The 13,737-nt window shown below is 40.4% G+C and overlaps 1 protein-coding gene across 2 annotated transcripts in view; it reads right to left on the bottom strand.

Annotated features, from left to right (window-relative positions):
- Positions 1-13,737, bottom strand: part of bach2b (BTB and CNC homology 1, basic leucine zipper transcription factor 2b) — a 77,680-nt gene that overhangs the window by 5,570 nt on the left and 58,373 nt on the right. For both annotated transcript variants that reach the window (XM_079474354.1, XM_079474353.1), the window contains exons 3-4: positions 5,847-7,334; positions 151-357 (exon numbers count right to left, since the gene is read on the bottom strand). In XM_079474354.1, the coding sequence (XP_079330480.1) occupies positions 151-357; positions 5,847-7,334 (1,695 nt within the window). The remainder of the gene's footprint in view (positions 1-150; positions 358-5,846; positions 7,335-13,737) is intronic.

Raw genomic sequence — 13,737 nt, 5'->3', positions numbered from 1 at the left:
GGGGACTGGTTCAGTGACTGACAGGTACTGGCGTTGCTATGGCAACGTGACAGAGATGGGGTCTCCTGTTGCTTTTGATAACCGATAACAGCCTGAAGGTGGCTTAAGATGTTAAGATATTTCGACAAGGGAGATGTGTTGGTGTCTTACCAGTTTGCGAATTTCACACTCCAGGTTGAGGATGCAATCAAGCTTTCTCTTGCGACAGCGCTGGGCTGCGATGCGGTTCTTGCTGCGCCTGCGCACGTCGTGGATGAACTCCAGCTGCTCAGAGGTCAGCTTGTGCATTTTCACCATCATTTGGAAATCGTTGCGTGGAAGATTCGTGATTTGATCGACGGGGAAAGGAAGCTTGACCTGTGAAGACAGACAGGAGATGTTATTCTGTGACGTATCTGTAGTATTCAAGTAGCTGGTCAATTATTTTATTTTCTCAAAGGTAACTTTTGTAATTTATTTCATACTTAACTCATCTTAACTAAATGTATTTACATAGAGTCTGTACATTTTGCCACGCAGAGCAGTTTTGAAAATGCCACAGTACTTATTTATTTTTCATTTATTTGCAGTTGTGTAATAACCACCGAACTTATGATGTATTTCTTCACCACTAGATGGTGGCAGAATACTGTTCGTCGCAAAGACCAAAGGACTTTCCACGAGCTCTAACAACACAAGGTCTAACCTTTACCAGCATCATTTATTAACAAAGAGGTCAAAAGAAACAGAGAAAGCGAGACTGAGAGGAAAGGGTAGAGAAAGAAAAAATAAGGTCTCTAACAGAAAAAAAAGCAGCAGGAGTAAAAGGAATCAGCGCAGCTGGATCGGTCTATTTTCCTCTGTAACATTCCTGTCAGGTGTTAACCAGAGGGCATGAGTATGCAAATCACAACTGTTAATGAGCAAAGCTGTCAGTGCATCCCGAGCATACGCACACTCAGCAGAGGAAAAATCATCTTCAATGCATTTGATTTCAACCGTGTTTGACAATATTTAAAGGATCATTTTTAGAGAGAGAGAGAGAGAGAGAGAGAGAGAGAGAGAGAGATAGAGAGGATATAGAAGAATAAGCTGAACACAGAGAAGGCAAGTGGGATTCAATCCTCTGCAGGTGAACCAATCAGGGGTTTATTTTCTGTTCCTTTGTGTCTACTACCTGCTAGGTAGGACTCTAGGTAGTGTTCTCTGATCTCCTTTGTTCCTTTTATCTAAAGCATCAAGTGTAATGCTTTACATTCTAAACACAGACACAATGAACACAGAGAAACAACATTAAATACAGAAATTTCACAATTATTAAACTTCATCATTGTATTTGTTTATGTTTTCACATTTGATTAAAATACAAAACTATTAGTAACACTTTAAGGTTGTATTTGTTACAATTAGTTAATGCATTAGTTAATGGAGTGGCTCAGAGAGTAGGTATTTTTGTAGGCTAACCCGGAAATAAAAGGGTGACGTGATGGTTCCCTCGACCGAAAGCAATAGACTTCTGGAAGATCTGTGATAAGGAAATGTTCATGATTTTTACAAGTTTTGTCTATAGTGTTTACACGGTTTGTCTATAATGTTTACACGTTTTGGTTATAATGTTTACACGTTTTGTCTATAATGTTTACACGTTTTGGTTATAATGTTTACGCGTTTTGTCTATTAAGATAATCTTGTGAAAATATTAAAAGGTTTTGGTAGCTACAGACCTTATTTCAGGCGATTTACCAAAAACCCATTAAAAGAAACGACAGACTTTGGGGCGATGGAACCGGAAGTCTTAAAATGCAAACTGGCTTCCGGGGTTTGCAAACAACAATATACGTCATCCCTGCGGTACTCAATATAGTCTAACAATGAACAAGACTTCAACAGCATTTATTAATAATAGTTCATGCTCATTACATCATTTACTAATGTATTTTTTAAATCAAAAGTTTTAACGGTTATCATTAGTTAATGCACAATGTAAAAACATGAATAACTATATTAACGTGAGTATGGCTCATGCTTTCGTATTTTGATCATTATTGCATGCATCTTGAACGTACACAAGTGGCATTAATGTGTGAGGCAACCACAGCGCCACTCGTTCACGGACTACAGTATTGGCCTACTTTAGAACTCACATGAGGTTAGTGCTGTGACCCTATAAACCGTGCAGCAGTGCGGTTCATGTGAAGTGGACCGCTCTGTATGGTAACTCCGTTTGGGATTCACAGAAGATGAAAGTGTAAATCTGGCCCAGTCTCACACAGCAGCAACAGGGGACCCGGAGCGCTGGCAGGTGGGCCCGTTCGGTCTTTATGGCACCATTAATTAATCATGGACAGACCTTTTCATACTCGCGATTCTCAGTCGATACTAAGAATTGCCACACACACTTAATGTGATGTCATAATTATCAGACTGATTCTGGAATCAAAAGAGAAAACGCCTTATAAGACAGTTAAACTGACCACTATGACCTTCTCAAATTTCCCCCCGTCTCGTCTTTGGTTTCTCAGTTGTAGGTGTATGTGTGGCAGTGGAAGTGTAAGAATGTCTATATTATGTATATAGATATCTATATATAGATATATATAGTGTCTTACAGAGAAAAATCGTTTTAAGAACACAGTGAAGATGACAATCTGCACCCCCCCTGTCACTTATCATGCAGTGTTACTGATTCCCCCCCCCCTCTCTCTCTCTCTCTAGGTCATTTTTCTTGAAATGGGTTTCAGAGTGACCTTGGTCTTTTTGTCCTTTTTTCCGCTCAGCATGGGCATGTGCAAGAGGGAATTGTGGGAAGGTGGACAAAACAGGTGACTGGATTGAAAGCGGTCACACACAAATGTTTTTAGTTTTTAATTCTACGAGCAGTTTATTTTACCTCAAAACTCAAGCTAGAGAAAAAAGTGTGGAAATGCATTTTAGTGTGCAAAACAACTTTCTTTTGGTGAGGTCAAATGCGTTTAAATGGTATTGGATTATTATATCATTACTGTACTTCAGAGGCTTTGAGACACTGCTATGCAGCCATGTGTCTCTCTCAGTTTCACATGACACCCTGTCACACAGAAAAGCGTACAGTCTGAGCACACACACACACACACACACACACACACACACACACACACACACACACACACACACACACACACACACACACAACACTTTTCTAATGGAGTGATGAGTATGTCTGTGATCACCATGGAGCTTTATGCCCACCAGGACAAGTGTGTGTGGGCGTCTGAGATAAGATTCCTATATGAATGTTTGTCTGGGTCAGTGCTACATTTTTTACACATTTTCAAAAAAGGCATTATATGCAATCTTGTAGGAAACTAAATTACAAATAGGATTTCTATTCAACAATACGATTTAATAAAGAACAAATTGCGTGTCAAATTGTTCTCTGTAGAGAAAACTAGAAAGTCTGAAAACTATTCAAGGAGGAAAATATTCCACATAGCCATATGGTTTTAACCATATCTGTAAAAATGGCATTTGTAGAAATTTCCAATGTTGCGTCGTATCTTACAGTGACTTCAAAAAAATAAATATGTGACATCCGACTCTATTTTCACAAGCAAATTGTGAACTTGAGCATATTTCAAGCATGCGGTTTTACAGCTCACCAACGTGATGGTTGACGAATAATTTTAAGACCACAGTCGGCTCATATTGAGAGAGCGGCTCGGCTGTATAGCTGGAATGAGAGGAACAGAAATGGTTCTGACTTAACTCCCCACTTCCTGAGATGCACGCACCTTCACTAAAGGGTTAATTCTTGCACTGCAATATTGAAGAAGTGAGAATGAGATTTTCATCTTGGGCCTGTTTATGATCATACCCACGCACGCTGAGATCGATACTTTACCCAGAGTAAAGAATATGACGCATACAACATGATCGAGACAATATGGTCATGAGTTTCATATACAGCCAACTGTTTTAAACAGCATTTGCATTTCCCTTCTTCATTAACCTTTAGGGGTGTCAAGTCAACTTTAGAAAGTATGTACACTCAGTGTTGAAAGTGAAGTAGGGCCAAATTTTATAATAGGAGAATTTACTGTAACGTTGCGGCACTAGTCATGAGGGGTAAGTGATATAGTCAATGACTCATGAACTTCAAAGACCTAGTTTAACTTCAGTACTAGACTGGCCAAGAAGGACAAGACTAACCTACAGTTTAACAACTTCCTTCCTTCATTGAATTCATTGTTTCCAGCAGAAGACTGGAGTTATTTTTGAAACTGTGTTTCCGTCTCTGTATACTGTATTCACTACCTCTCTCTGGTTCTTTGTGGAACCCAAAATTGTTCTTCTATGCATCACTGTGAAGAACCTTTTAAGCACCTTTATTTTTAAGAGTGTTATTTTTAAGAGTGTTATGGCTTATGGGTCTGTGAAAAGTGCGTTTAAAGAGATTTTATGTGAAAGTCCATAGGACCAAAAGTGCACATAGTCAATATAGATGCGTAACACCCTGTCTGTAAGCTTTCAGCCTTTTTCCTTTTCAGCCGCTTTCATTGGTTACTTCACACAGAACTGATAATGTTAAGCTGAGAAAACGAGCAGGAGTGAGGTGGCAACTAAGAGACAAGTGTGTGAGAATGAAGTGAAATAGTGTATGACAGACTGAGGTGACATGTGAGCTCCCGAAGAGTGATAACAGACCCATAACAGATAACACTATCTGATATCTTATCTCACGTAGTTTGAAAAAACACTGTACCTTTACATCAGGTTACTATAGTTATGTACTGCACAGTACAGTATGTTATCTTAACAATTCAGTGTGTTGGGGGGGGTCAATAGGCAAGTTCATTTTAATGCAATTTCTCATCAGCAGCTGGTTTATTTCCTTTTCAGACATCACTGAAACAATGCAGAAACTGCTGAAAATAAGCCAATTAGTTTATGAGCGCTCCATGTTACCATGGCAACTGATAAGTGTCTCTATCAATGGCCACTGCATGGATTCCTAAAGGTCTTGCCACCAGTCAAAATATAAATTAAGAACTATCCTCTTACTAGTGAAAGTGACCTGTTTGTCAGTTATGTGACCTCTGCATTTAACCCATCCAGTGAGTAATGAACACACGCACTGCAAGTCGTGAACACACACACACGGAGCAGTGGGCAGCCATCACTGCAGCGCCCGGGGAGCAAACATGGGTTAGTTTAAGACTAGTTCCTCACTTAAGCCTCACTCCACCAACATGAAGATTTGTGTTTGTGTAGTGTGGTGATACTAATGCCAATTAATTGGGAGATTACTTCACTTTTTCTATAATTAAACCATGGTTAATTTTCCGGAAGGCCTTCACATAACTCATACTGGATGTTTGTAATATGTTAAGAGGACCTAGGCCTATCCTGTATGTTATTACAGTAATTTGCAGAATCATCTAGCCAAGTGGATTGTAGCAGAATTCATCCATTAGCAGAATTCTGCCTTTGACTCAAGGCCAACTGTATTGCATTGTGCTTGACACTACATCCATACTTGATTGTTTTCAAATCCAGTTTGCTCCTCTCTGCTCTACTCTATTAGCCTTTCAGATACAACACACAAGGGTCAGACTAATATCGTTGCAGTTCTTCATGTTCATGGCCGTCCAGACATGAAAATGATTACAATGTTTATTGACCCATTAGGAGTCTGCAGCCTTATTCAATGATTCTGTGAGCAGGGATCACAGGGGAAGTGTCTAATATCATGAGGGCAGTGAACAACAGATGCACAATCTAATCAGTTTCTGCATGAACGGACGATAGGTTACGAGATGCAAAGGACGCTCATAGAAGTGATGGCTTGACAAGGGGTAAACATATACAAGAAAAAAAGAAAGCCTCACCTCAGGGGCTTGCTCCCGTGCATGACAGGATTCGCTGTCTCCCTCAGAAAAGGAACCCGACTCATCACTGGAATTGGTTCCGTACGACTGCTCACACTTTATCTTGGGCCGCACCCTTGCAAATAGCGTCTCCGTTCCACTGCCTGTGTCCTGTGGTTCGCCGGGAAGACATTGTGTCACATTAGGGCACGGCGAGGACGAGAATTCAAACTGCGGCAGGCTGCATGGGGATCCACCGCTGCCATCCTCAGCATAGGAGTATGACGAACAGGAACTTGAGGTCCGGGTGCGGGTTTCTGAGGGGGGCGATCGTGGGCATACCTTGATTGGCACTGGGCAGCTGGTATTGGGCCTTTGGCGGCCGAGCAGGGGCGGTTCGCTAGCTGTGGTGCTAGAGGGGTAAGTCTGGGAGCTGGGGAGGGACTGGCTGGCAGCCCACAATCCCTTTGGCATGGGTTCTGAGAGCTCCTTCTCCAATGAGTTCCCGCTGGGTTGAGAGTGGGTGGGTGTACCCAGTCGGTCACAGGCCCCTGAGGAAAAGATGACACTGCGACGATCCAGCTCTGCCTCTTGCTTGCACATGCTATCAAAGGACGCTGACTTCAGCGAGAGCCCTGGAGAGAAACCATCGGCGTCTTTGGGGAATGCCACAGGCATGCCAAGCTCACTACTAAGCGAAGGCCTGTAGTCTTTTTTGGGGTCTTCCTGAGTGGTTCCCTTATCCTGGGCACTGACGGGTCTTTTAGCAAATAGCTGCTGAGGTGTGCCATTTGGGTCATTATAATGAGTTTGTAGGCAAGTGGGTGACTTGCTGCTGCCTTTTGGTTGGTCCATTGTGCCAGAACCATCTAGCTCCATCTCAGCCACGCTGTCCCTTTCCCTTCCATCCTGCTCATTCTCTGACAGGCAAAGTGAGATAGACTCTTCCTCACTGCGTGGCTCCTGTTTGATTTGCACCACAGCCGGCATGCTCATGTCTTTGAATGTGCTTGGAAAACCTGAGGTACTGGTGTGTGAGGAGGCATCGTTGTTGTGCTTGTTGCATGCCCACTGGTACTTCCTGTACTTAGGGCATCGTGGCAGGTCTGAGTTGCCATGTCGCTCAAAGTCCATCCGCCCATCAGTCAAGTCCTCCATCGCTGCCAGCCGATCATGATCTGGTCGCCGCAAGGAGTTTGAGGTCTCAGTGCAACGGCGAGAGCGTGGAGAACCCGGCAGCGTCACTGCAGTCGTTGCTGTCGTCAGCGTCTCGGGTTGCATGCTCTCATCCTCCACGTGATTGCTCACGGGCCCCTCCTTGTGACAAACCATCAGGCCGTCCTCCTCACTGCGCAGCTGGGCCTCCAGGAAGCGAAAGCAGGAGTCCTCCAGGTTATGCATGCGCAGGAATTCAGCACAGCGGATGACCTCCTGGATGTTTTCTCTGCTGAGCAGAAGCTTAGCCGTATAGGCAAACTGCAACAATGGAGCGAATCCCCGGGCACTGACCTGCAGACACACATGCAGAAAAAACAGAGGAAATTGCCAGCGTTACCATCAGCACTGCTATTGTTCAGGGCACTTGGAGTGTGCTAAGAGAGCTTGATGGCTCAAATGACCATAAACAAACACTGTAAAGTGCCAGTTAATCTTTTATTAGGTCAACACAGAACTTCTATATCATGAGAAATTAAAGGTAAAGAGCTCAAGACCAGTCTCAGTTACGGAACAATGATCAATTCAGCCCCCTGGTTATTGCATACTGTAAATCAGAAACAGGTAGAAGCACTTTGGTTTGTAAACATGTCAAATCTATTCCTTAGGTGAGACATATTAAAGCCTAATAGGCTCTAGGACTCTTATGGCTTATCCATGCTATAGTCATCCTGAGCCTGCAGAGAGAGAAGTAGACAGAAAGAAAGAGAGCGATACAGACAGATATGGAAGCCTTCCATTTGATCTAATGCAAGATCATTAAGAAAATACCTGAGCCTGCAAAAGCTTGGCTGGCCCACTGCTGCCTTTGTGCTGTTGGCACGTATGAGTAAGTGCAGTGAGTTTCTTGTTGTTGAAAATGTGTGAAGAACCAAATAAGATCGGCAAACCCCAGACCCGTCAGACTGCAGTATTAAAGAGGTAGCAATCTTTCAGTGAGCAGACTTTCAAGTAGGTGATCTTTGTTTTCAGACACATTACAATGGCTGGACTTTGATCTAGGCCTGCATTGTTTGTACCACAAAGCTCCTTCTATTCTTCCCCAATGATGTAAAGTGCTAAACAGCACAAGTGAACTTGTGCTCATAGATGAGAGCAAATGAGATCAACACTCAGGGTTTAATGAATGCAACAGGCCCGGTACTAGGCTGGCTCGACTGGGGGGGAATTACATATTCGGGTTGGGCAAATATATAGCGTGATAGCGTGCATAATTTTTACATTGAATTGACAGATCATTATTTAATAGATAATACATTTATTTTATTTTATTTATTAGATAAAATATGTAGTAAGTATTTAATAATAATAGTTACTTTATTATTTCCATTTTTAATTATTGTAATTGTCCGCTGGATATTTTTGGAGGGGCCCAAAAAAATTCTGGAGGGGCAATCTCCGGCCCTGGAATGGAAACTGTTTACTGTTTCTTCAGAAAAGTCTTATGTTGATCATGAACAGGACATTTGTTGTAGATATCAGCAGTTTGAGGCAAGACAACCCACTTAACTGACGAGTATCTCTTTCCTACTGTTAAATCAGCCACCAAACCACATAATTTGCTCTGTAGATTTGTCCTTTTGGAAGAACATGAGGATTGTGTTTACAGTCATAGCAAAGGCAAGGAGGAAAATTCCAGGTTTGATATCAAATAGCTCTTTTCTGCTACAGTCATTCAAATCACAGCTGATTTCTGTGGTGTGGGGAATGTGAATCTAACAAAGCTGACATGCATAAAACAGATAGGCCTACACACAAACATAAGGTAAAATACCGCCTCCTTGTTAAGCTGTGGTATTTATAATTATAGCGAAATCAAAACAATAGATTCAAAGAATTCATAAGTACCACTTAAAACCTTGTCACTCAGTCAACCTTTTCAGGAAAATGTATATCATAACCACATCTTGCACATAACAACTAACTATTAACTGTATTAAATCAACCAGATTTACATTTCCAGACAGAACTGGCAGCATTCAGAAGGCAGAAAAGAATAGTTATATTTTAAGGTCTTTTTGGTTTTCATAAATGGTATCTATTTAAATGAAGTGCCTCACAGGAGTCGTCACGATCCTTGGCACATTAATTGCACATTAATTGCTTTCTACCGGCAGTGCTTGAAATGAATCAGATAACGTAACGCTGTCGGTGCAATTAAACACATGGTTACATAGACATAGACAAAAACTACTCACACTATGCCATTACAACAATGTAGACAATGTAGTTCGGGTTTTCCCAAAGTCAGATCCACTTTTCTGTAATATACAGTCAGTCAGTCATTATTACAGTGTAGGATAATAGTAGCCAGGACAACATTCAAATATAATAAAATATTTATAAAAATAATAGGGCAGTAAATACATATTAGGGCAGTAAAAATGTTTATGGTTCAAAATATATATGTGTGAGTGGGGGGGGTTATATTTATATGTATACATAAATACATGTATAATAATAACAGTTATATATATATAAATTATATTTAATATTGATGTACATATTTGTTATACAAACACATGTGTGTGTGTTCATTTATATATACTTCAATATATATACATGACACACAAACATATATTATATAAATTCAAACAGTTATTTAGGAATTGGTTAATTTCAATTGTGATTCATCTCAATACTAATATATATAGATAGAAATATATGACATCAATATATTTTGTAACATCATCAGATGAAAATCTCAGAGAAGTCACCAAAGTACAGCACACGCGAAGGGTTCTATAGCATCCACACATATGCATGCAAACAAAACTGATGACTACTGAGTCTGAGTCATCCGGGACTGTCTGTGTCCAGCAGACACATTTCAATAGAGAGAGAGAGAGAGAGAGAGAGAGAGAGAGAGCGCGAGAGAGAGAGAGAGAGAGAGAGAGAGAGAGAGAGAGAGAGAGAGAGAGAGAGAGAGAGAGGATAATCTGCCCACCGGCAACACAACAGCGCCAATCTGTCACTGCTGAGTGGAAGCTGCTGACTCGTAATGTTTGTGGGGGATGGTGTGTGTATTGTGTGTACAGTGAACAGGAGGGGGGGAGGAATTATCTGAAAAGTGTGCGTGAAGGGGACGATCGTGGCTCTGATAGGAAGTCTGTCCACAAGAAAAACGAGAGATTGAATAGAAAAATGTGAAGTCGCATTCATATTTATAATTATTGGGATGAAAATATGAAATATGGATTCAGACATTATAGTGTTGTTATCATTACGTGTTTTTTTACTCATAGATGAAAGCATTAAGATGTTTTAATAGCAATCAAATATAGGCTACAAACACACGTTGTTATTTTGTTCAATTGGCTGTGATGGCTTGGTTTGATTCATTTTGTTTACTCATAATGAAGCAAAAACCCTCTTTACAACAGAATCATAAACAGAATGTTATAGGATTGTAGCCCAGCTCTAGTGCTCACGGGCATGCTCAGATTCGATCAGACACACCAGTTTGTGACTGAAGGTGGAGAGAGACAGTGTTGGCGGGGTGTGAAGGTGCATGGGCAGGTCGTCGGATGGAGAGGCTACGCCTGACTAACAGCTTTCTGTGCTGCTCTGAAATGTGCTTTTGAGCTGACATCAGCAGACAGGGTCTGCAGGCGCAGCATCAGTTCCTGCGCCATCTGTGGCTGATATACTACAAGTGTCTCTATGACACACGCACCACCAGCCTGATGCACAGAGAGATGAGGTGTGTGAACAAAAGGAAAGCGAGAGGGAGAAAAAATAAAGAGGAAAATATATAATAGGGGCATTGTTACAAAATCTAGTAACAGAAGCAGGTTCTATGAAAGCGTTTATTCTAAAATCTTCAATCAGTAAGTGAGGAGATTTCAATAAAAACATATAAATTAAATAAAAAAACTTTTCAACATTAAATTAATTATATTTACATTTATAATCAACATGCATCTTGCAACAACTGGATTTTTTGTCTGTTTTCTTTAGTATAGAAATGCAGTCTACTTTTTGTAAATGTTTTTTTAATCTGTTTTTGTACTTTGGATTTGTACCAACAGAATGTCTTAAATACAGTCCATGGAGAAAATGTGGAAAAACTGTAATAGTCCACCCAAAACTACTTGTTAAAAACCAGTATATGACTGTATGGACACCAACCACTCACTCACAAACCAGTGTTAGTCAACAGGGCTGCTATTGTTTGGTTACCAACATTCCTTAAAATATCTTCTCTTCGTGTTTTCTGCAGAAGAAAGAAACTCATAGAGTTTTGAAATAACGTGGGAATAAGTCAATAATTAAAGTTTTTTTGGGGGTGAACTATCGTTTTAACCATGTAGCGATACACTGACAAACAACAAAAGAGAAGATAAAAGGTGCTCACAGAAAAGGAAAAATAAAGCGCTATTGCTACTCGGGGACACTGGAGAGACTTTGACACATGAGTCACTGGACCTGTTAAGAACATTTATTATGTAGGAAACAGACAAAGAAACAAATTTATCTAAACGACAGATCTGGGCCATTTATGCTAATTCCGACTACAGACTCCTCTCTCTCTCACTGGGCATCAAAAGGGTCATATTGTTACAGAGCAGGAAATTACATGAATTGTACATCATAAATCCTGGACGATACAGGAACTGTGCCAAGCGATTCCTTCCATAAAAAGGTCACGGAATGCTATAAACCCCTCACACCTGCCCTCTCTCTCTCTCTCTCTCTCTCTCTCTCTCTCTCTTTGATGCTCTTGCCTTTCCCCGCTCAGTAGCTGAAACATCTAATTTATGTAAATTTGCCCCAGCAAATTCCTACATGTTATGAATGTTAATGAGTCAAAGAGCCGCATGACAATGCAGTGGGAGCTTTATAGAGCGGCTGGAAAATACAAAACCTTGACTGAAGATGGGATGCTTGCGATTTGAAATGTGCTGACTAACCTGACTTTAAACTCACAGTTAGACACAGACAAACAAGATTCTGTGCGCCACAACGTCACGGTTCACATTGAACTGAATTAACCTAAATTGACTGCATTTCAAAACCTACTTGGGACAGCACTTTTGGGGATCAGTTGTGATTCAAATGCATAGGATGGCACAACATATGAGAGTACTATTACTTTAATGTTGCTTACTTTAAATTTAACTATATTATAAATAGTCCTTTCAATGCGCTCACAAACACATCAGATGTGTAAACGCTAAACAGATTTAGAGTCAACCCTCCCCAATGTGACAGATTAAATCAGATACTTTACTGGCTAATCCTCTCAAAGTGAGGTTTACGGTATACAACCACACAGGCAAGAGGACATGACCTCGTCTACCATGAGCTGGACCGTGCTACAGTCCTTGGCCCTTTAAGACAAAAGCTAACCTCTTTTCCTTCCCTCTCCCATCTTAAGTCATTTCTCTTCCTCAGAAATCCATTTGACAGACGGACTTCCTCTCACAGACTTTACGTCTTTGCACAAGCCCCCCACAATGTGACAGAAGACAGAACTCCCTCCATCTGTATAATAGGCTACAAATGTGCGATAGCCTCGTTCTCGCTTGAGTGTTAACATGCACGTCAGTCTGCTGTTATTTTCTGCATGGCCTGCACGTACAACAGGATTACCATACACCCCCACACTCTAGCCAGGTCCCGACCTGCTCAAAAGCCTCTCACTGTGTTTGTGTGTATCACTGGATTTACTGTAACAGCTGATAAACATTTAACTTAATGGTAAAGTTTTTATGCACATGCATAGAATTGCATGCACAGCATTTTTAAAGGATACTCTACTACAATTACCTTGTGTTTGTACTACTTCAAGTGTCCCTCAAACGCATCTGAAAGGGACAATTGACCCATAATATACAATTCTTTCATCTTTTCTTCATACATGTAGCCAAACTGTATGACTTTGTTTCTTATGAAAAATACAAAAGAAGATATGTGTATGGAAGACATTTGTCAAAATACCTTCTTTATGATCCACAGAAGAAATATACACCTCATATAGACATTTTAAATGACATGAAGGTGAATAAATGAGGACAGGTTTTCTATTTATTATTATACACTAGGTAGCGTCTATTCGAAAATGTATAACAAAAAAGAATTTTGGCCACTGTGGTTTACTTTAAGTTTGTGGTTTGGAACCAATTACTTTCGTATTGAAATCTTACGAAAAATATGGGTTTCCCTGTTCAATAAATGTACTAAATCTCTTTTTAGCTGCTCCCATTTATTTAAACTAAGCAGCAAAAACAGGATTTCAGAAATCTCTGCAGTCTTAAACTGACCTGTGTAATTTTTATGTTAAAATGTGTTTATCTATCTCCGTTTAATGTGCAGAAACAACTATAACTGGGCCATTTGTGCATTGATTTTCCTAAAGTGTAAATGCTGTGCCTCTGGGCACTACAAAAACAATATTGATCTGTTTTTTAAAGCAGCAAGACATAGCAACACTGAAACAGCCAAAGGCATAAGGGACGGGGTTACTTTCGTCAAGAAATTTAATTTCAAATAAATGCTACAAAAATGACACAAATAAGCTAAATATAAATAAATAATTCACACATTAAAAACTAATTTTGGGGAGATATACCAGCAGCAGAATTTTAATTTTCTCTCCATTTATTCTCATTGATGTCTAGGAGAGATATTAGAGATACAGAGAACTCATCAGTCATTTTTCATTCTTATGGGTAATGTCAAACGTAACTGTATA

The sequence above is a fragment of the Barbatula barbatula genome, assembly GCF_947034865.1.
Source record: "Barbatula barbatula genome assembly, chromosome: 15".
Lineage (NCBI taxonomy): Eukaryota > Metazoa > Chordata > Actinopteri > Cypriniformes > Nemacheilidae > Barbatula > Barbatula barbatula.
Note: the sequence above shows the minus strand (reverse complement) of the source record. Positions and strands in the feature narration are given on the sequence as shown.